We start from the raw sequence: 23,945 nt of genomic DNA, 5'->3' as shown, positions 1-23,945 counted from the left end.
AACAGAAAATAAAGAGGTTAATATTGCATTATACTAATGTGATGGACAATTGTATCGCAGTATCTATCAGTGTATTCCATCCATTCTGTCAGTATAATTGTAATATCTATTGCAAAACAAATTTGAGTGCTGTTACATCTTATTTTTTATTGTTCATTCATATATCTATTAATGTGCTTAATTTGTCTCAGGTGAAGCTTTTAAGTAAGACTATATCACATACTACAGACTATTATTGCTTTCTCTTGGATTACACACTGCAGACATTTTTTAATATGGACCTAAACCGGATTAATAACTTATAGAGTTAATGTGTTTGATTTTTAGAAAATGTGAGAAAGTTCAATTCAGTATCAGCTCAAAGCAATATAATGTATAACAGGGGCTGCGGTTTTGGAACAGAGCATAATGTACTGCCTTCCTGCCATATTTAATATATGTATTAACCTGGGCAACCCAGTTATATTTGGATTGCAATTTATATATGTTTATATTCTTATTACACATATATAATTGTTACGTATATATTTGTATAATATAATAGGCTATAATTTCTATTTCCACTGTAGCCTATTTGTATGTGTAGTTCCTCCTGAACGCCAGAGGGCGCTGCTTTCTGATCAGGCAACATCAAACCAGCAGAAAAGGCTAAAGCGCGCGGAAATACAACTGAAGGAAGAAAAAAGAAAAAAAACAGAAACCGCAAACTGTAAACATGGAAGTAGACGACGACTACAATAAAGTCGCTACAGATGCAGAAAATAGCGACCAAACTGTCAGTTTTCCCCACGTTACAGCCGTCGCTACTGGGTGGATGTCGGACTTCATGTTTATAAGTTTGTGTCGGCGTTTCAAAGAAAACAAATTTGATGAATTCAACGAAACGCTTTCGGTTTTCCAGGGTGAGTTAACGTAGCCACTGCTAATCAAACATAAGATAGCTAACTTACCTCATATTTTAGTCAGCACAACAGTTCAGACAATGTTATGCAGCATAACACTGTAATAAGTAATAACAGTATTGAGAATTTAAAGTAGTTCACACGTTGTAAGTTACGTAACGTCGTGTGGCCACGACTTAGTAAAGTTTCCTCTTGTCCTGGAGGCTAACGTTAGCCACTTGGTTTGGATGTTTATCTTTGTTTTTTCAGCTATCTCTCAGAACATGTGTCTTGAAGGAGACCGCCATGGAGATAAAACGATGATTTGTGCCTTCCTCGCAAGAGTCATGCATGGCAAAATGTTGGGTAAGGTGTTGCAGTCAAAAGCTGAATTCATCTTTTTCTGAACTTCTTTAACACGTTATCTATATTAGAAACAGTGTTTTCTCATTACTGACTATGACAGAGAGGTCAGACCAGCATAAAGCACCAAGCTTCTGTTTGAGGATGTTAACCAATTAAAGCTATCACCCAAGCTTAGATTTTAAGCCTACGTCAAAATGCATAAATATTGCAAATAAGGGTCAATACTCTGACTGTATAGTATGTTATAACGACTGTAATGTTAATATAAGTTGATTGCTTTTGAGTCAAAGTTTGTGTTTTTCTCTGTTTCTCTCCAGACATCATGTTTGAGGAGGATGAAAGTGTGATGCCTCTCATGTCTGCTGCCAAAATATGGTTAAAACTAAAAGACACTGTGGAAGATGAGAGCACGTTCAACAAGATTAAGATTCTTTTACTTGTCCAGGTAATACTACTAGGGTTTGTGTTTTTTCTACTGTAGTCTGATAACTGTAACACAACACCAGCAAGATCTAACCCGAGAATATCCAGACATGCATCCTGGTTTTGGTGAATGAATTAAATGTAATAGAGGAAAGCTCAAATACAAAAAAAGTAGGGTTATATTCCTGCCCACATTTTGACTCTTTAATGTGATGTGTTTGCCTTTGTAGTCTGTGGCTGTGTGCATGGAGAAAGGCCAGAGATCCTCTGCCACCTCCGCCCTCAAGTGGTTGCAGAATAACCATGACTTCCCACAGGTCTGTGAGTCTGTTATCTCTACTCTTTTGAAAAACACAAAACACATATATATATTTTTTTAATGCATACTGACATTTTTTCAACAGAACGTGGGAGCCAAGCTGAAAACAGTTTTGACAAATTGGGACACTTACCACCCGTTCCTCACAGGCTTAAGCTTGAGCCACCTGCTGAAGGAAATCCACGCCTACTTGGATGCCTACCTGGACAAGAATCCCTCTGATTACCTTCTTAAGGTAGGTGCTATGCACGGATGGATTGTGACACCATCTTCAGACGAAGAGAGAAGGAAAGAAGCTCCACACTCATCTTAAGTATGACTAAAAGAGACACAAAACAACGAGAAGCTTTGCTGCCTCATTTGGTTTTGTGTCTCTTTAAACCACATTTGAATATCTAAATACTTTAAAGGTATTTAAAAGGATTCATTTTAGTTTTAATAATTTTTCAGGTTCATTGAGTCGCAGAGTTAAGCACGAGTTCTACACTGTTTCTTGGAAAATAATAATTTAATACAGCTGGCCCTGCAGGACTAATCCCAGTGTAAAATTAAGGATCAAGCTTTGTATGACTGAAAAATGGAGTGAAAAAAATAATTGGAAGAAATTATTTTGTCGTGGTGCAAGATATGGACTAAGAGGATTACCCCCTCCTTGCTTACAGATGAAAGTGATATGTGCGGTGCTGCTGCATTTGATGCTTAGAAAACTTCATCTGGCCAGAATTCCCATCGACATATACTGTATATGACTCTGGCTGTATAACGTTTGAGCAAGTGCAAAAAGGATTCTCAGGTTTTGGCTGCTCAGCTGTTTATGGGGTGGGGATTTAACACATGATTTACTTGGCAAATACATAAGGTCTCCAATGTTTTGCTCCAGCTAACAGCAAGGATTAACAAATAAATTTTAACAGGCAATAAATTTCCTTGCTCTTGTGTTGAGACCTGATCAGATATGCTCTTGTTCTTCTGAGTTATGGCGCCCTGTGAAAATGAAGGTTTTGATGGAGCTTATCAGTCATAGTTAATTGACAATTTGTCATCAAATTAGTTGGAAGGGCAGACTCCTCAGGGTCCAGTTATTCAGGAAAGTTTTAGGATTAATTTACATAGAGGCCGTTGTCCAAGGTTAAACTTAGCAGGCTATTATAAAACAGGCCTCATTAGTTTGATTTTCGTGTCAGAGCAATACTTACACCTGAAAGTTAATTGTTTTTGGAAAATTATGGGAAACGTACCATAATTTATAGGAATATGATTTAGAAACATAATTGATGTATGTCGGTGTGTCCTGTCTGCCCTCCTCTCTGTCTATCAGGCAGCCACTGAAGAGGTCCTGACATCAGGGAACACTGAAGTTCTGAAGGAGACGGTGAAAGAAGAGAGCTCTCTGTCAGAAAAGACCATCGACACAATAGAGAAGGGTCCAAGGTAGGAAATAACATTTTATAAGTTGTATTTATCAAATGTATACACCCACTTCGATTGTGTATGGAGCAGTGTACATGTTAGGGCTTGACTTGTAAACATTTAGATATCCTTCACTGACTTAATCTTGCAATGCATTCATGAACTGTTACCTACCCCAATGTTCAGTCATGTGCCTCCGCCCCGTCCAGCAGTAGTCCATGTTCATTCAAAGTGAGGCTGGTGATGGATGACACAAGCACAAACACCAGGCCTCAGGCCACATCCACACTAATAACTCCTATTTTTTCCTGATGTTTTCTTTTTTTCTTTTCCTTTTTCTTTTTTTAGCTCCTAAAATGGAGACTTTTAGAAACACAGTTTAAATACTCAGGGCTTAGTTGCAGTTGAGACAAACTTTATAAAATAAAGACACAGGCCCCTGCCTCACTTCCTAATTGGATCTTAATTAGAGGGGAATACATCCTACCAGGAAAACGAATAGATAGAAATAAATGTTTAAATGTCTTTTTCTCAATTAGAAATATATTTTTGTCTTTTGTTGTTTGTGTGTAAATGTAGAAACTAAGATATCTGTCCTAAACACTAAGTAACCACTCTGTATTGCACTGTGACAGAACAAAACGGAAACTACTCACAACTAAAATGACTGACCTATGGAAACCTGATTCAAGCAAGAAGCCTTGTGTCTCTCTCAGAAGAATCCCCACCAGTGGTAAGTTAAATTTTTCCTCTGCCATTGATATTTCTTTTCAGAACAAAATGTATTTTTGCTTTAATCTCATGTTAGATCACTTTTCTATAAGATGTAGAAATCGATGCTCCACGTATTTGACTCATTTCTTTTCTTTTTAACTATATTTTTTGAGCTTTTCAAACTTGACACATTTCTGAGAATAAAGAAAAGCTAACGCCGATATTAAATCTCCCATCATCAGAGTTGAGTCAGCTAAAATGTGAGAAGTCAATCAACATCACAGAGATCCAAAAGCTAAAATATGAGAAGTCAGTCAACACCACAGAGATCCAAAAGAAAAGAAAAGCACCTGAGGTGAGTTGAACCATGCTGCTCATTCAATACTGTGAACAAAATCAATCCCAAAGCAAGGCAATATAAAAAACAATCATCACTCAGCACTATCTTTTGTTAAAGGCAAATTAAAAAGAGAAGGTTTGGTTTTGCTTTGTTTAGAAATGGACATACGAGCTGGACAGACATCTGAAGGCTGGCGTTAGACGTCACGGCATCGGGAAGTGGTCTCTGATATTACAGGATTATGACTTTCAAGGACGCACTGGAACCATGCTCAAAGATCGCTGGAGGATTTTGGTCAAGACCGATAAGGTCAGCTAACTTAACTCCATAAAAAGTGGTTTTGCCTTGTAAATGAATGATCTTTTTTTGTTGCTGGTGTGACATACTGCTCATCCGCTGTTTGCATCAAGAAAATCCACCACTAGAGGGCGTCCGCTCAGAAAAATGAACTGTGCCAAGTGTTATTGCTTCTATAGATGATGCGTTTTATGTTGCACTATCTTAGTTTCTCTTGCCTGAACAATGAAGCAGTTTTAATTGAATAAAGGTTAGGGGAAAAATATGCCCTTTATGATGGGGACTATTTAATTGTATAATTATTTTCCCCTACACATAATGTCACAAATGTAAAATATATTTTTTAATACTTTTAAGTTAAATATCTTTGACATAACATTATTACAAAAATGAAAACAGTGGCTTGTTACAATAAAAATGTACAAAATCAGCAGATGTGTGCTTAATGTGTACAGGGAAAATGTGAAATACTGGACTGCGGTGTCTTTACACAGTATGTTATTTACACTGATTACACAGAGCATTTGAAATGTGCATGGTGATTTGAAAAACGCCTTTATATCAAGGTGCAGCTTATTAAGTAGAGAGGGATGCCAGTATTTGCATTGCACCACCATCAAGTGTTAAGTCTCCCCCTTAGCATCTGATCTGAGCGCTCTCACGCTGTGTCAGCTCCAGTGATGAGGGGAGCTTGGCCGTGAAATGTTTTTGTGGACACCAGATCAGAGCGCGCGGTTCTGCGGTGCTTGGTTTGGATCAGATGAAGACGAAGCTGTGCTGTGGCGGACAGTCGCACCGCTGCGTTCTCTGGATCTTCTTCCACGTCCCATGGCACTGAGCGCTCCCCACTGCCTGCCAGTGGAGCAACACTTCTCTGCAATAAAACCCCAAGTGTCAAAACACAATTTTTTTTACTGATTCACTGCTTTTTCTGAAGGGCTTCATGAATGGGATGAGTCATATTTTCAACAACATATTCAACCTTGAACAACACTGCTATGAAAGCACACATGTAAAGGTTCACGGCTTCATACTTGTCTGATTCCTGGCCGTCTCCTTGGCAGCTGCCGCTATTGTTTCGCATGGCGGGAGGCTCACATGCCACACACACTTTGAAGCCTTCTGTTATGTAGCGCATCCAGTGTGTGTGTGGCCGGTTCTGCACGGTACAGTGGGGCGTCCGGGACTCCAGTGTGAATTCCACACAGAACCTGAGGGGGAGCATGCGCAGGGTCACGAAGGTCACAGTTATTCCTTGGATGCAAGAGTCAATGACTAAAGTAAGGCATGTGACACCAGCTACACTGTGGTGTCATTTATTTTATTGGTGCTAATAATGACAAACTCCTAATAATTCATAATTTGGTGTAGAACAGGTAATCTGAGCTGCTCACAATGCTTAACAACCTGTCATCTGAGCCTTTTGTGAATGTGCTTTTCATGTGACAGTCTTTATTAAGGCCCGAGTATTTAATTTCAAAGGGTTGTGGGCAGTCTCTCTGCGCTGCTTTATTTAATGGTCTGTGGACAGACGGGACAGGTGAGCAAACACCTTCTGTGCAGCCGATGCAGATGGAGGAAGAAGTCTGGCTGTTATCTTTTTACCCCCCACCCCCCTCTCTAAATGGTTTGGGTTACACCGCATTACGCTGAAATGAGACTAACCCCTGGCAGCGTTCATGAACTTTTCAACCCGTGAAATTTATAGATACCTGAGGTCATGAGCAGTTTCAGAATACTAAAGAAGGCTTAATGGGAGAATGATATGAAACCTACCCAGGGTCCAGGGGGTTTCCAAAGTTGTCATGTTTGGGCCTTCCCTTGCCAAACTCCATGCTGGTGATGAATGCAGGACCTGATGGCAACCAAATGAAGTGATTAAATTTGGTCAGCACTTGTCAACAATGTCATAAAATGTACTGAACCTTGCAGTCAGGGAGGGAGAAAAAAAAAGCGTAATCTAATAAAACCAACAAGAAGCAGCTGCAGCAGAGAAAGTGAAAACAGGAAGTGTGTGTGTGTTTCCATACCTGAGTTAAGCCCACAGTGGTGACCCTGGTGGTCTCTGTACTCCCTGCAGCCGGCCCGTTGCTGCAGGCTGGGACAGGGCTCTCCACCGTTACTGGGCTGCTGCTGTATGTGACGAACACGCACTCGCACCGAAGGCTGGCAGGGTTTGGCACAGCCACTCCAAAAGCTCCAGTCGTTCACAACGCAGTTCTGAGCTGGATGTTGGTGAGGGTGGGGAAGGGGAAGGAGGGGGCATTATTATACACAGGATATCCTCTGCTCTAGCAAACAATCAAACTGCCATGAAAGTCGGACGTAGCAGTTGGACCTAACACTGACTGATTCCTGCAGATCAATGTGTGCAATGCACGGTGCAAACAGTGGAAACTTGCAGCAGCGTGCAGGCTGCAAAAAAATATGAATTTCCAGTCAAACAGTATAATCAAGCATGCAGTATGCAGGAAATAACTTAAGATCAATGAAGCATTGATTGTGACTTGTAGAACTTGTGTTTCCTGCTCTACTACAAGTGGGTTGAGAGCCAAGAGAGCAACCCACTCAATCACCAAGTCCTGTGATTTTTCTTTTCACTCATTCTCTGTGCTTGGTGATCAAGCTTTGATGTATTAAGCATGCAGATTTAGTGACTACCGGCCTATAACACATATTAGGTCCGCTTGGCTTGTTTGACTGGAACTGTAATTGCTGATTGACAGAATCACATTCTTCAAATATTTGGACTAATTCCGTTATGTGGGCCAGTCCACTAAAATGAGGTTAGACACAAAGCTGCCTGGGTTGTTTTTGTGATGTAGCAGGGATTGTGTCGGGATCGCCATAAAGGTTAGAAGCTAAAAAAATACAGAATAAACCACATGTAAGAGTTTGACAGGGCCATGAAGATAAATATGCATAAACAATGTCATATGTATGGAAACATTTGGGAGGTATATGTACACCCAGCCACCTTTGTGTCATCAGATAATAGAGATGGGAGATAAGCAGCCCTGTAACAGCCAGGTACTGTAAATAATCTTTTCTTCTCCAACTACTTTATCTTCCTCTTTTAGTCTTTCTTTCTAGCCGGAGTTCAGGTTATCTCTTACAGGTTATCTTGCATTAGTATCATAAAGTTAAGGTGTGTGAGCCAACACATACACAGTATAGTATACCTCCTTTTGTGATTCAGCCCCTCCACTCATCCCTCACCTGGACACTCTGTGAAGTAGTCGAAGCAGCAGTCCTTGGTCCTGACGCAGCCCACGTCGCAGAAGCATGTCCCGTACACGCGGTCCATCCTCCAGTCAGTGGTGGAGCAGCTCAAGTCTCTGCTCGTGCAGCATTTTCCCGAACATCCACCAGACACCAAGTGGCTCTTTCCCAGTGTGGAAACCACCAGCAGCAGACAGGTAAACTCCACAGAGGACCCCATCACGAGGCGGGGTCGGGTCAGAAGTCCACCCCTGAAGTAAAACACTAACCTCTTCAGTGTCCCCAGTGTGTGATGCAACAACAGTTCTGCTCTTCTGAATGTGTTTATTCCACTTTTTTTTGTCCTACTCTTCCCCTGTCATGCTCATGACTGTGAGGGAGAGGTTGGAATACCAGCCCAGCCCAACTCAGCCAAGACTGCCACAGGAGCCCTTGTGACCTGGAATTCCTGAGTCCGTCTCCTGTGTCCAGCCCCTGTGTTTCCCTCCAGAAACAGGTCCTGCAGAGCAACCTACAGAACAGAACACCCCATTCCTCCTCTGATCACAGTCCACTGTCTCTCATGTTGTGTGTGCACCCTCTCCCTCAGAGCTTTCTCTCTTTCTCTCTCTCCCTCTCCCAGCTGAGCACCTCCCTGCACTCGATCACACACACGGGGAGGAGACAATAGGGACAAGGGAGGGGTAAGATGTGGTGAGTTTGGGTGAGTGTTTCCCCCTCCCTTGCTTCTGTCACCCCCCTCACTCTTCCTTACCTCATTCTCACCTGTCTTTGTTCTTGTTTATCTTTTTTCTTTCTTGCGCCTCCTCCATGCAGAGTCACGGTGACCCTGGTGTCAGCCTTGCCCAGCCGCTCTCAGCCACCCCAGACCTCGGGTCCCTAAAAGAAAGACAGGAATGTGAGCAGTTGGCAGGTCTCCAGTCAATTGTGCCAGGGGGCCCGCTGAGCGTTGTAAAGCCACCCTTTGGTTCTCACCTCTCTCCCTTTCCCTTTTCCCCTACAGGTTACTGTAATCGAGCAGAAATCTGAACACTTTGCACATGGTTTACTCACTTGTACTGTGGGTATTTACAGAATTGTTTCCAATTATTGATTTATCTGATAGCTACTGACTGACTAAGTGTAAAGCAATGGTTCATCATTGTTTGGAATATGCTTAATTACTTTCTGGCAGAAAATTGGATGCAGATATATATATTCCTAAAGACTTTGATATTTTTAATACACTTTTTTAGCTACTTTTTTAAAGCTCTGTGGAGTTTCTCTTTTAATTTGATGGGATTGGGGTAGCTACAGTTGTTGGATGTTACTGATGTCTGTGTCAGGATGTTTTTTCTTATGACGCCCCTGGATGTCAAAGTTTCCCTGAGGATCAATAAAGTAGCCTCCCTTCCCACTAACCAACCAACCAACCAACCTGCCTACCTACCTATCTACCTACCTACCTACCTATCTACCAACCAACCAAACAACCGACCAGCCACTCCCATATTTGTGAATTTAATGACGTTAGAGCTAGCAGTTGATTAGGTTTGCTTAGCATAAGAATATTTGTCCAGTTTGAAGGAGACAAAAATGTATTACTGGCACAATTTAAGCTCACTAATTAACTAGATTATGTCTTGTTTATTTCAATTGGGGGCGAAAAAATCAGCAAAAAGTGTCAAAACAAATTGGTGCTTCATGGTTCCAGGAAGTCACCACAACCACACAGGAAATAGCCTAATCCAGCAGATAATGCTTGTTGAACCACCATCTATTAAAACACTAATGTTTTCAATGCACAAATTAACCCGTCCCGTCCCCCCCCCCCCTTTTTTTTAACAATTTAAAAGTTAGATTGATACAATAAACCATTTTCCCTCTCTCAGGTAAGTCAAGCTAACTGAGTTAACTATCTCCTGCTAGCTTCATATTTAATGCACAGGCATGTGTAGCTCTATTTGCAGACCAGGGTGTGGCTTTAATCAATAACATACAGGTGCAGGTGAACAGTAGATGACAGACATTTCATGAACTATAATTGAGTAGAGGTCTGTCTGTGACAGTCTTGGTGCAACTAATTGGTTTATCTCATTAGGACATGGCTTGTCACTGTCAGTTTATTGATTAACGAGACTATTAGATTTGCTGCTGTCAGTGGAATGAAGACATGCTTAAAGGAGACAGCAGCTATGTGCACATTTCAGTTTGTGAAATCTAATAACATTGCATTCTACTTTTTTTTTTACTCTTACATTCCTGTGGTGCTGAAAGAAATTGTCCCCATCCCAGCATAACTTAATTTTTAACGCTTCAGCAACTGATGGAAAGTCATGCTTGAGAATTATGGGCTAAATTAGACGGATAATTATGCAGGGTTGTGGCAAGGAAGCATTTTTCACTGTTATGTTTGCTCAAGGTGCCTGAATGTCTGAGGATGCTGTGAACTCCGAGGAGGGTCAGCCTTTATTTGAGCAGTTTCTCTTCCATCTCATGGGAAACAAATGAGGCCTCCGCAGGGAGCAGTGTTGGGGAATGAGGCCTCCCCACGTCTACTGCTATAGAAGGAACAGATACTTGTAATAACCTGGATACTTTGCCTCTGCTGTCTTGAAAAACAAGCTTGCAGCGAGCAGAGGGGGGTCCCTTAGGGTTCTTTGATTCTTCTTTTTGCTATGGAGCAGGTAGGTCAAGCGACAGTAATAGCCTTCATCTTCACCATAATCATTGGCAACGGCATCGCTGAAGAGCATGTGTCTGAATCAGTGTATATTAAAGTTTGAGAGGGCTGAACCCAGACTGACCTCGGGAGTAAAGCTCCTATATTACACTTTTTGTAATGTACACTACAAATATTAGACATGACATATTTTTAAATTATAAATACTCCTAATTAAAAATGACCCACCTTCAGTCATTTTGAGATGTAGCGCCCCAAATTATGAATCATTTAGTAAATTCAAGTCTAGTAATACTTTATTTTGCGTAAAACAGAGGATGCCCTGCATAGGTCGCTAAAACCAACACACACATGCACACTTTCAGTGCATTTTTCACTTCTGAGTTGATCCGTCCACTGATGCAAGACTTACAGCTGCATGAGTTTGCTATGGCTTCAGCACGTTGGAGGTGCACATCAAAGCATGTGTGTTTTACATCTGACAGGCCCCCAACCCTGGACCTCCAGCCCTCACTGTGCACTTGTCAAAGACGATCAGGCTTCCCACAGAAACTCACCCTGCTTTGAGTTTTCTTAGCGAGAGTATGAGCCCCATGCTAATGTGTCTTAAGACAGTGTTTATGGTCGTCATACTCTGTCACAAGACGCCAGACTGTATTATGACAATCACAGGCACACACACTAGTTAGCTTATTTGACAAACACATGAGCAGAGAATTTAGAAATAGAGACTGACTGGATTTACTTAGGAATGAAAGTGTGTGTGTGTGTGTGTGTGTGTGTATGCTTCTTGCACTGGGTGTTAAGGAGACGACGGAGTGAACTCTAGCTCGATCTCGCCTATATGTGGAATGCAAACGGTGGCTGTCCCCATGGTAACGCCTGACCTGGGTTGCCATGGTTTCAAAAAACCTTGTTGATAAATGCCCATATTAACCCAACCTCGCCACGTGCTGTAAAGGTACACTGATGATGTCACCTCTGACCAGGACAACACCCTCCTTGTATTACATACACACACATTTTTGTCTCACCTTGAATGTACAATAAGCAGCTGCTATTTCTACCTCTAACTTTTCAACTTGACACCATTCTGACTACAGGTGTGTTCAGTAACCAATCAGCTGTCGCCACAGTCTAATTCAGCCAATCACGTAACTATCAAGCTTTAAAATCAGTTTCCCTCTCCTCCAGATAATCTATCACGACATCACCATAGAGGGTCTAATCACCGAAGAGCCTCAAAGTTGATTCACTGGCTCGGAACAAAGTCATCCCTGATTCAAATGATGACCTTGAAAATATTTAACCTTAACCAAATACTTCACCAAAGAGTTAGTCAGACTTATTAGGTCGAGTTTGTTTCCTCCTGATGAGTACACACACGAGTTTCTGTCTGATGAATGGAAGCCTTTGTCCACTGTCCTTTCAATTTATAGCTCAGCTTCCTCCCTCTGTGGGTGCATCTGTACGTTTGTGCTGGGTGTGTGTTTCTGTACAGGGGTGTTCATTCATAACCTGTTTATGTGTAAATGAGTGTCAGGACTTTGTACATGTAACCTCACCTTTTTTTTCTTTTTTTTTCAGCGTGCATTTGATAACGTGTCTTAGTCTTTTATGTTATTTGTGACATACCCAAGCACAAGAAGCTGCATGAGATATTATTTCAGAATGGTGGATGTTTGACTTGGCTTCTGTAAGTGTGATTGAGTTCAGGTGAGTTCCTTAAATAATTCAGAGAACTACGAAAAGTATTAACTTATTAAATGTCCGTGGCAGTAGCTCTGCTCTGTACCCGGGGACTTACATTATGGCCCTGAATGAGTGAGTCCCTTGCTCCTCACACTGCATTTACACGAGTGTCTATTATGATGAGCCATCCAGTACATCCCACTAATGATGTTCCATTCATTACAGGTCATTAATGCTTGATCGTTTATGGATGATAAGGCACTTCTCCAGGACCATGGCAGCAGAGAGGGATGATGACACTGATGACAGCAGCTCTGAAAGCGGACTGGCCTTGGAGCCGTGCCACTGTAATGACAACAAAGACAGTGATATTGATGAAAGTTTCTCCCTGACATCATCACTGATAATTGCCCACCCCCACACACACACATCACTCACCTATCTTGGCATGTAGTTCCATATGTATGTAAATCAATGCGGATATTAGGAGCAGCGGCAGGGAGACGAAGCATAAGACGTGTGGGAGGAGGATGGGACTGACCCCTGCCTCTGAGAGAGATGGAACTTCCAGGTAATGATAATCACTGGGAGAGAGGTTTCATCTATCATGGTGGATTTCATAAATCATATTATGAAATGTCAGAGAGCAGCGGAAAGGTCAGGCCCCCTAGTCTTGTGAGTAGGACACGTGTGTGTGAGTGTGTTGCCCTCCCAAGGACAGTGTGTAAACATCATAAAATGGAAAAGATATACATCAAGGCGCTGGCACTGAAAATAATTTTTCCAGAATTTCTCTGTCGTGCTTTGACTGTGTGCAAACATGTCATATCTCACTGCTCATAACTGGCAATAACAGATTTGAGGTCAAGAATTTAGGGTAGGAAAATAGAAAAGAAAAAGACGCACACACCTGGCAGTTGTAAAAACTTGTATGCAAACAGTCTTAAATGATAAAAAATTATCTTGGTTTTATTCTTTATCTTCTTTAGGACAGAGAGCACAAGCAAAGAAACCGCGGTGGCTTCTCGCAGCATTGTAAGCTCCGTTGCCATAGATTTGACATAGTTTGGGGCTCTTCTGTGTTTATTTGATGGCAAAGACAAAGATGTGACCTCTGAGTGCCCCACTTGAGTACACACACACAGATTACTATTGGACTAAGTTCCTGTTGACACATGCCGCCTGTATATGCTCCATCATTTATTTTTGATCACTGTGTAACTATCTTTTAGGATCTTTTAACAAGCTTTTTCAGGGCCTAGCTGGTTTAATAGCAGAGGGGGGCAGGATATCCGAGAGTTATTACCTTGATAAAGAAATATTTGTATTGGCTGGATGGAGATCTTTTATGATTATTTCTGCACAAATAGAAAATATGATGTGTGAGGACATGAGGTATCTGTTAAAAATTGCATTGCAACCAGCATGGGAATATGATGTCCTTTTTCATTTTCTTGTCAAGGTTAGGTTAGATTGATATCACTCTCATATGGCTCCAACATAGAGCTGAAGCTATGAGGGGGTTAGCTTAGCATAGCATAGCACCAAACCTTGAAAGCAATGGAAACAGCTAGCCTGGCTGTCAGATGATGACAAAATCCAGCAAATCCAATTCGCGTGGATTACTGCAAAATCACATGCAACACAAATGTATCAGAATTTCATAATAAGTAACTCATTCAGACAGATTGTGCTTTGGCAAATCATCAGCCACCTTTTTTTCTTTTTTTTAAAGTAATAAAATACTGATCCTTATCCCTACCCAGCTTGGCTCTTTCCTCTCATGCTGACCCAAACATATTTAGGGCATTTTTGATTTGAGGTGTTGGCAAAGTTATAATTTGGCAGACTAGGCTACATTCTCTGATCCCTGCTGATGGAGTCAACTGGCACAATATCAAGTCAGCTGAAACAGTAAGACAACCTGGCTATTCTTCACTCGAGCACTGGTTAAGCAAATATTCTTCCCTGTCCTGCTGCTTTTTTTTTTTTTTTAAGAAGACTCTTCCTCTGTTACACTTTATAACTGAAAAAAAAACTTTTCATTTTTTGCATTAAAAGCTCAATAATGTGTGGAGTGGCTGATTAAAATGAGAACTGTACTCTCAGTCTGTTATTGTCCTGGTTAAAGTACTGTGGACTTACAGTGAAACGATAAACCACTTGCTGGCAGGCCTCAGTACAGCTCTTATTAAAGACCTCATTGTTGACTGTTTGTTCCAGGTCATTTTGTTTCAGCTCACTTGAAAAGAACGGTAAAAGCCCCTGCAAGGAGAGGGAGACCCGGCCTCCGTTTGAGCGTGAATACAACCCTTCACTTAGTATGAATAAGGGGATGGCTCTGTGTTTCTAGGTCACTGTGTGTCCCTGAAATGCACACCTCACAATCCGCAGAGAGGGACGAAGGGATACAAACACAGGCCTGACGTTTGACAACATCACAGGGATACACTGTCTGAAATTAAACACGGTCGACAGCTGAGTTTCAGCGTGACACAGGGGCCAAAATCCTTGATCTCAGGAGAATCCTGATAACTCTTTCTACTCTTTGTCGACTACCTTGACTATCCTCACCTCCCATTGCAGTCACTTTGTTCTTTTTCCGTCTTTAATATTTATAGACAGCAAGGCTTTGTGTTAAAAATATTGGATAAAAAAAAGCTCTAAGTCTAAAGAGCTGTGAACCTCTGAAGACTTATGATTTTGACACATTTGATGACTTTTTTGTCTGTGTGTGGCTTACATAATTTTGTTACCACAGTATGCTTCAGGAAGTGTCTGCAGCTGTGCTTGTATCAGTGGCATCCAGCTACTTCATACCTTGTGCTAATAATGTGATATATAATCTATAATACACGCTCAGATGGAAGGAAGTGATTATTTTGCTCATTTAGGGTTTGTTTTATATCCTTAATTATCTGCATGAATGGCAGTTTAATACTACAGTATATTCATGATTCTGGCCTCAGTCCCCTTTATTTAGTCACACTGTGTTGGCACTGATACAGATGTCTTTTTGCACAGCCGGGTCAATGTTTTGGGAGTTTTTGTTGTACTCTAGAGAAGAGACAAGTTAGAAGAATTCCTCCAGAATTTAACGAGGAGCTCAAACAATGACCTCAGCGGCCATACCTTCAAATTATAGTGTATAATGAAGTGTTTATTTCTCTCTACACAAAAAGACAATTGCTCTGACTAGTGTCTTTGTCAAATACAATGAACAAGACCATTCAGAGACTTGAGCCGACCTCTATACAGCTACAAAACTATGTGCTATGTGGGGAATTACCACATTCTGGGGTCTGGAGGCACAGTTTTGTGTCTGTGTTGTTGATATGGAATGCAGATCTCATTGCAGTAAGTCGCTTTTCTGATAATTACAGTATGTATAATGTATGCGCAAAGAGGAGGGCGAAGTTCCATTTATTTCTGTGTTCGATAGAAGCAAAGGAACCAAAATCCTGATTCATGAAAGACAAAGTGTCCTCGATATGAAAAATAAATTTGTTTAATTTCAGGAAGACATTTTTTTTTACAAGGCACAATCATAGTTTCGCTAAACTATTAAATATGTACAGAGATACTTCACTGGCTTAACAAAGTTTGATTAGACTGATAAACGGCAATGTCCAAAACACCGTTGTGATGAAAGTTCAAGCCAAACAGCATCTGCAACACATTGATGATACAGCAAGAAGGATGGCAGTATTACATAACAGCCATTACAAGCCATTAAAAAGATCAAATAAATATCCAGAGGTTGAGAGGAAAACTACTGAGAGCCGTCAGATGTAATAGAAAATATTTCATTTATCTAATATTCATCATTAGCATCAATTGCTGGGCAAATGCTGCAGTTAACTACAATATACTACAAGCGGTCACTGAAAGAGAAAAGTTTGGGTCAGGAGTCCCAAAATGTGAAGATCAGCCATGTTAAGCAGAAAACTAATATCACTGAGGATAAAATAGCAGTTAGAACAAGCCACTGAAATGAACACGGTGCCCTAAATGTTTTATTTTGTTCCGATACTGTTGGCACTGACTCGAAAGTTTTAATCCTAGACCGGTGTGACTGGGAGGAGGGTGATTGTCAGGATGGAGGTTTTTTAGGCTTCTTCATTTTCTTGAGCTTTTCTTGTCTCACTGTCTCGGCCTCCAAAGACGACAGCTCAGATATCCTTTGGATAAAAGAGCGAGAGGCTCCGACCGCTGGGTCTGGATAGGACTGGCCTGTAGGAAGGAGAGTAACAGATATTAGGCGGAGATCTATAATATGACATATACACTTCAAAACTCACCTCTGACTGTCCTGTCTCTTTTCTATCTTGCCTTATTCTGAGGGGTTTGGATATTACTTAGGGGTAAAAACCTTTTGACTGGTGCTTTCAGTTTTGTGGAATAAATCCAAAGGAAAGCATAGCACCACTGGGGTGGTTACAGTGAAAGAGAAAGCACTTCAAAAGTGGTGCAAACAGCTGCAATAAGAACACTAAACACTCCCTTTTCTGTGTGACCCCTCGCCCTACTCTGCCAAGAACCACAACCAACAAGGTACCCTGAACTGCCAGTAATAAGACCTGGGGTCTGTACTTTTTGTTTGAAGAGGGAAAATCCATTAAAATGACATGTCTGCTGCCAGTAAATCAATGCCATCAACACCTGTACAGGTTGAAGGTCAGACTCTCCTTTTCACTGGCCTGACGTGTTTGGACCACAACAAATACCTGAGTATGGAAAGAGCATACAATTAAGGCTCGGCTTCACTGTCAAAGCACTGAAATAACTCACTCTTCTGATTGTCTTTAACAGTCTGTAGGTTGTAGGTTGGGTAATTCACCTTAGGCCTGCAGAACAGAAGGACGACAGAGGAGGCTTAGGTCTGAAAAATAATTGAGAGGACTATTGATTGGCTCGGCCTGATTTAGTTTATAAGGCCAAAAATACCTGCTGAGCTTGCAGTTTTGAACCGAGAAGGTGTTTCTGCCATTGAGGACTAAAGTGGAGGGGAAGAGGATGGCTGGACTTGTGTTTAGTTCATATCTCTCAGCGTAGCTGGAAGACAGAAGCGAGGATACATTAAGCAAAGTGCTGCACATATGGCTGCTGCGATACATTCTTTGTGTTTAGCGATTTTGGGCTCTGGCGTAGGTCCAGTTTTATTTATAGATTTAAAAAGACTCACTCATGTCATGTGAAAGGACAGTGTTCACCAATATTTTATTAATAGGGTCAAGTACTATGTGAAGCAGCAACAGCAGGTTTCTTTCAAGTGTCATCGAACCAAAACGGTCTCATAAAGAGATGACTACTAGTGATAAACAACTGAGATCGCATAATTGTGCAAAAACAGTATTATCATATTTTGGCTATAATCATGCATCTGACATTACCAGATTATGAAATGTTAACAGCAAGCAGCTTGAAGTCTTCTGTTTGTGACAGATAAATTGTGTGTGTCAAAATATTAATTGCGTCTGGCTGCTGTTGTCTTTGTTCATATTCTTGTAATTTGTTGTAAAAGGAACAGTGAATCAGTATAATTACAGTAATCTCTGCAGCTGTCTCCAAAATATGCTATGAAGAGTAGAGCTACAACTACAGGCCTGAGGGGCATTAATCCACTGGTTACCCCAGGGTGAAGGGGCGTCCTGCATGGCTGTGGGAAAGCTCCTTGGAGAGGCTGAAGGGATGCAGGTTTCCAGGCCTGTGCACGTGGTAGTCTCTTGGCAGTGGGGGAATCACGGTTCTGGTCCTCTCAAACATCGCAGCTAAAAATAATATATATTCATTATAAAACTATTTACACCTTCAAAACTGACATCCCATGTCATGAAAACGGATGTTTGGAAATATTGTAAGACAAAAAGAAACAATTTTGTAACAATTTTGTCTGTAAAGTTATAATATCAAAAAGTTGCTAGTATCTAATGTTACACTTACTGAAATAGGATCTGTGCTCATTGGATATGATTACAACTCCATCTACTGGCTGTCAGGTTACAATCCAGACACAAGCATCAAATCCAATGTGTACTATGCACTTCAAAATCCAGTACAGGAAAAATATGATCTGAACATTTCTGAATGAATATAAAGCTAACATTTTAAAATTATTCTAAATCTCTTCTTAACACAAAGAAAGGGGAGATCTTACAGTTTTTATCAAAGAGAAAGTGTCTCCCACAGATGTCCTCTGGGTCGTTGTTCTCTGATTGCATCTTGTCATCTTTGTCCAAGTTGGGTGAACTACGTATTGAAAAAAGACACAAGACAAATAACTACCAGACATTCAGAGACACATTCAGACAAGCAAACACCTTTCTGAAGATGTATCATGGTCTGGCTCATCATTCTCTCATGTTTTGTGAAGGGTAATAATAGTGGAATATGGTATTTTTACTGTGCATTTTATGTCATATGTCACCTAAGCTGTGAGCAACACCTAGCACAGCCAATAGCTAAAGCAGGACTTTCAACTGAGACCTACCGAGGATGGAGGAAGCTAGGCCTCTAGAGAAAAGCTATATGAGAATTATATTATCGGATGGGTGGATAATTTTGCACATTCAGGGTTGGATTTGTGGCATTCTGGTCATAATCTGCACAGAAAAGCAACTCCCGTCAATTTGAAGGTTCACTGGTGAATTCATTTGCTCAATACGGTAGTATTTTATTGCTTTAGGAAACATTTCATGACACATCTTACCCTCCAATTGGGAAGCCGCTAACCAAGGATTTCCCATCCCTGGACTCTACGACACAGATATGAATGGCGTTAGTATCTCGTCAAGCTAGCTGCATCTGAATGCATTTTGCAGACACAGAGCATGCATGTAGGCTACTCACTGCTCAAGGGCTGAATCACAGGAAATTTCTTCCTAATGTGTTGATTTTGCCTGAAAACCGCTTGTCCTCCACCCGCTCCCATCCTCAAGTTCCTGTATGTGGAGTATCCAGCCGCATCAAGGCCGCGGTGGCTGCAATTTGAGCTCTCCTCCGATATCAACGCCTTTGCGGTAGGCATGGATGCGTTCAGCTGGTAAGTCATCATGTTGGAGCGGCTGCCATACAAACATCTTTTAGACATAACCTCGTTACTGGGCTAAACTGCGGCACTTGGTCATGATAACGGTGGATGGGGTTCAGAGACCAGTCATCCCAGGTGGTGAACGCTACCGAGTCACCGCGTAACCATGGAAACAAGGCTCGCAGGAAAATACCAACAACATTCTTGGAACCGTTATTTTTTTTTTTACATACGCACTTAGCTGAGCAATTTGGTGTATTTCAGCGTCTCAACTTTTTTTTTTTTTTTTTATGTAGGCCTTCAAATATTTGGTCTGACATGAATCAATTTGTTACGTTCAAGATGTTTGACACATTCCTTCCGTTTCTCATAAAAGCAAGAGCATTCACCTAAGGCTGCATTACAATACGGAAGCCGAGGAGTTCAGTTCCGTTTCAGCAAAAGGTATTTCACATAGCATTATTCAGATATTTTACAGATACTTCATTATATTCGGCAATGGTGGACTAAAGCTTTGTGTTGTGTTGATAATTTATACGTTGTAGTTTCCATTACTAATTACCAAATTTAATCTCATGGAGGAAACGGGTAACATTAAAAAAACAGACAGGCATTTTTATATGTAGGTATATGAGATGGTCCACTGATGCATTCAAGGCACAATCACATTAATGACAAGAACCAAGAGGGTTTTTTTTCCCACATTTTTATTGTACAACGTTGAGTCCATTGAAAACCTGAAAAAGAAAGAAAAGGCTTTTAGACAAAGTTAACATACCGTAATTCATTTGTTACCAGGCTCTTTTCTTGCAGATGTTTTGGGATTAAGGAAATTCTCATACAATTTATAAGCATTTCAGCTTTAAATGTTTGAACTAAGTTAGATTTAACCCAACATTGTTTCTTCCCTCTGTCGTGCACAGAGTAAAGCATCTGCAGTGGCTGATAAAGTTTTCAGATGTGGTTTCAGACATTATTGGCTTATTTTCAGCTGTTTTTTCACCATAGTCGATAAGATGGGGAAAAAAGATTATGCATCATTAACCACATCTGACATACACCCCGATTTACTCCTGCAACAGTTCCTACAACTCACCACTTTAGTTCATCCTCCTGATCATTCTGTTGATCTGGTCCTCCCTGTTGCCAGCATCTCCTCCCTCCACAAAGTGTGTGGTCTTCTTGTTCATACCACCACGAGGTGATGAGAGCTTGAAGGGCCACAGGAAGTTGTTGGCGGGCTTGAAGTTCTTGCCAACTGTGTAAATCTCATGGATGAGGTCCTCAACACAGATGATGCCATATTTGCCTGTGGAGGAAAAAGTGTTTTAACTTATGTACCTTTACTTTTCAAAACTATCTAAATGAGCAGCTAGGCTAAGGATGTGCTATAAATAACTAATAATTTTTAAGTGAGACCTCCATGTGGTTTCAGACAAAACTGGCTTAGTTTTCAGTTTTCTCACCAAGGTCGATAAGACGGGGAAAAAAGTGTGCATCATTAACCACATGGAGCATTAACCCTCGATATAACTGAATTCAGTTGGGAGCCTGATTTTGAAACCGATCCCTTAACCCTTAATAATCAAGTATGGATGTATACTGAGACAACATCTGTCTACTGTAAAAAATAACCTCTGACAGAAAACGTACTACCATCAGTCATTATTCCCTTAAGGAATTACACATCTACCATCTTTGATTTGTAAAATGACATACCAAGAGCCTTCTCCACCAGAGCGTTGTCTGTGAGGGCGATGCGCTGTTTCCTCATTCTGCCGTGGCCACGTTTGTAGATGAGCTCACGCACAGACTTCAGGTTGGGGTACCTGGGTGGGGGGTTACAATAGATAACACATTATGAAAAGGAGGTCAAACCAAGACTGAGCAATTCACTTTATGCACAGCTACACTACTTCCTGAAATAGGCCAGCTCGTTTAATTCCTGTTTCACATTATTGGACCAACTAATTAATCCAGGTGTGTCTGAGTAGTCACAGTGGTCAGACACACCTGGATTAATCAATTGGTCCAATAATGTAAATCAAGAATTAAACGAGCTGGCCTATTTCAGGAAGTAGTAGCTGTAGCTGTGCATAAAGTGAATTCAGTTCACAACTTAAGATTTGGAAATAACAGCATCTTTCCAACCTGATCATTGAATTTATCCTCAAATTTTATTGATACAATTTTGCACCAAGCTTCAAAATAGGCTGTTGAAATAAACCTTTCAACAGCCAACCCTTTCTAACAAAGGAGAAACGTGTCCTTAGTAAAAGCTTATCTTATCACATGGAAACATAAACAACTATCAGCAGTCAGATGTTTTCAATCAGCTCAGAAACTTGCTTTTACATCACTGATTTAGTTGGTTAAGAAAGTGCTACAAGCCTTAAGACTAATTTGTAAAGCAGTGAATGCAAGTTCAAATGAAAAGCTGATGGACCGATGACAATGCCTATGAAAAGCTTATGAATACATAACAGAAGGACTATGACTAGGTCAAGTAATCTAATCTTTTACAGCACAACTGAGCAGCGTAAAACATCCAAATACATATTTTCAACTAACTCATCTCAAGTCACTAAAGCAACAAAGCGAGTAGTCATGCTTGTGCAAACCATAATCCAGCAGAGTAATAAATGTAATATTTTGTCAGTTATGCAGATGTGCAAGTTATGTATGTTGATAAGTATTGTCAAGTCATGGAATGAGGTTTCAGACAAAACTGGCTTAAATTCAGTCAGTATTCACCATGGTCGATAAGATGGGGAAAAAAGTTGAGCATCATTAACCACATTCCAGACAAGCATCTTTAGATGTGCAACTAAGCACCATTATAGTTTTTATATTATAATGTAGGCTATTTTCCTAATTAACCTACTCAACCTGGATGTGAGTGAGTTTATTCTTTTAGTTACGTTTAAAACAATAAAAGCCTTACCCCCAGGCGATGTAGGGCTCAGCAATCCTGAGCATGTTGATGGAAGCCTTGTTCAGCTTGACGAACACACCATTGAAGATCTGGCGCAGACGGAGCAGCTGCAGAACTTTGCGGACCTTGGGGCTGACACCGTTGATACTAGAAAACAGACAAGGATTTCATCAGCAAACAGTCCTATGTCAGGTTCAAGCTTGTTTAAACTACAGCTTTGTTTGTGGTTTCAGACTGTTATTGGCTTAATAAAAACAAAAGTTTCTTCATAGTCGATACGTCGGGGAAAGACCGCATCATTAACCACACTGGTTCAAGAACATTTACATGGATTGCTATACTGGACACATTTAGGCACTACTACCAAGTGAAATTACCTTTTGAACACCCTGCTGACAATGTAATTCCTGAGTTTCACCCCACCAGTAGTTACATTAACCATTTGTAGCAGATACTACACATGCTCATGAGGATAAACAGATCATTTTACAAATCTATCAAACAAGGTGTATCCAAAGGAGCAACAGGTTTAAAACTATAGGAAACCTGTTTCCAATCCCAATGCATGCCACACAGCATAGTGCATAAAGCAGATTTGCTTGGTTATAATTGGTCTAACAATCCATGTACATGTTGGTTACCATGTTGTGTCCTACAATAATTAAGATAATCAGACAACTAGATACACTGCACTCACCCTCTGATCCTGATGACAAAGGCCAGTTTAGGCTCAGCTGGCACATAGAAGTTTCCCACTTTGCGAGCAGTGCGACCCAGACGGACTTCACGCCTGTACATCTGCCTGTACTCCTTGTGGTACTTCTCAGCGCGCTTGTAGATCAGTTTCCTGGTCACCTTGCGGGCCTGTGATTACAACAGAAATAACATCACCGTCAGTCAGCGCAGGTCAAGAGGCTACAATCACGTTATGCCACAAGCTCAGTCTCACATCAAACACCAGCCCTTCTTCACGTGCTAGCAACTCACCTTCTTTTCAGACAGCATCTTCTTGATGCGCATGGCCTTCATGGTGGCGAAGGCCTTTCGCCTTTTCAAAAGGCTCTCAGGGACCGCCGGTACTTTTTTTCTGTTCAGAGATTTAAAAGAACACCACAATGACATTTTGGTAAGCATAGGAAATTATTTAAAACCTCACAGATAACTTACTTAGCGGAAACGTGTCACCATAGCCGCTGGTAGCTGCTAGTTAGCTAGCTAACCTGTCATCAACCGGCTTCCATACAGGTTGAGTTACTGCTTCGGGCATCAGTGTTCATGTATCTATTATAAAGTTTTAACAGCAGCAATGAAAGTGCCCAATATCTAATAGTCCATTCCTCACTTTGCGCTCTCAACTGGCATAGAAAATAGCCACTTAAAAGAGGCATGAAGGCTACAGAGACAGCCATGTTGTTCCCTAACGTATGACTGCACATAGCCGGTAAGTAAGTACTTTTTTAAACAATAAAAATCACAATCCTACACAATACCGCCTGGATTATGATGAATACAAACTAAACAAACTATCAAAAGGGTAAAATCAGCAAAGACGGTTGTTTTTACACTGGATGTGCTTAGATTTTAGTACAGAGGCAAACACTCACTCTGCGTCCGCCATTGCGCCCACCGAGAAAGAGAATTTTTCCTTTGCGCA

The 23,945-nt window shown here is 41.0% G+C and overlaps 3 protein-coding genes across 3 annotated transcripts; 1 reads left to right on the top strand and 2 right to left on the bottom strand.

The window, feature by feature from the left end:
• Positions 1-709: 709 nt before the first annotated feature.
• terf1 (telomeric repeat binding factor (NIMA-interacting) 1) lies at positions 710-4,975 on the top strand. Its single transcript, XM_083995793.1, has 9 exons — positions 710-902; positions 1,152-1,247; positions 1,565-1,692; positions 1,901-1,987; positions 2,075-2,224; positions 3,308-3,420; positions 4,035-4,132; positions 4,356-4,468; positions 4,610-4,975. Exons 1-9 carry the CDS (start codon positions 716-718, stop codon positions 4,769-4,771), a joined length of 1,134 nt encoding a protein of 377 aa, XP_083851919.1. The 5' UTR covers positions 710-715; the 3' UTR covers positions 4,772-4,975.
• Positions 4,976-5,315: 340 nt separating this feature from the next.
• On the bottom strand, positions 5,316-8,548 carry sbspon (somatomedin B and thrombospondin type 1 domain containing). The gene is made up of 5 exons (XM_083995078.1): positions 7,970-8,548; positions 6,781-6,975; positions 6,527-6,605; positions 5,785-5,961; positions 5,316-5,624 (listed from the first exon to the last, which is right to left on the bottom strand). The coding sequence occupies exons 1-5, from the start codon at positions 8,190-8,192 to the stop codon at positions 5,507-5,509; spliced, it is 792 nt and encodes a 263-aa protein (XP_083851204.1). The 5' UTR covers positions 8,193-8,548; the 3' UTR covers positions 5,316-5,506.
• An 11,396-nt stretch (positions 8,549-19,944) lies between these two features.
• On the bottom strand, positions 19,945-23,941 carry rpl7 (ribosomal protein L7). The gene is made up of 7 exons (XM_083995066.1): positions 23,896-23,941; positions 23,279-23,378; positions 22,989-23,155; positions 22,301-22,438; positions 21,076-21,185; positions 20,453-20,665; positions 19,945-20,093 (listed from the first exon to the last, which is right to left on the bottom strand). Exons 1-6 carry the CDS (start codon positions 23,907-23,909, stop codon positions 20,457-20,459), a joined length of 738 nt encoding a protein of 245 aa, XP_083851192.1. The 5' UTR covers positions 23,910-23,941; the 3' UTR covers positions 19,945-20,093; positions 20,453-20,456.
• Positions 23,942-23,945: the final 4 nt, after the last annotated feature.

Source organism: Trachurus trachurus, assembly GCF_905171665.1.
Source record: "Trachurus trachurus genome assembly, chromosome: 20".
Taxonomy (NCBI): Eukaryota; Metazoa; Chordata; class Actinopteri; order Carangiformes; family Carangidae; genus Trachurus; species Trachurus trachurus.
This window is presented reverse-complemented; position numbering and strand designations above follow the sequence as displayed.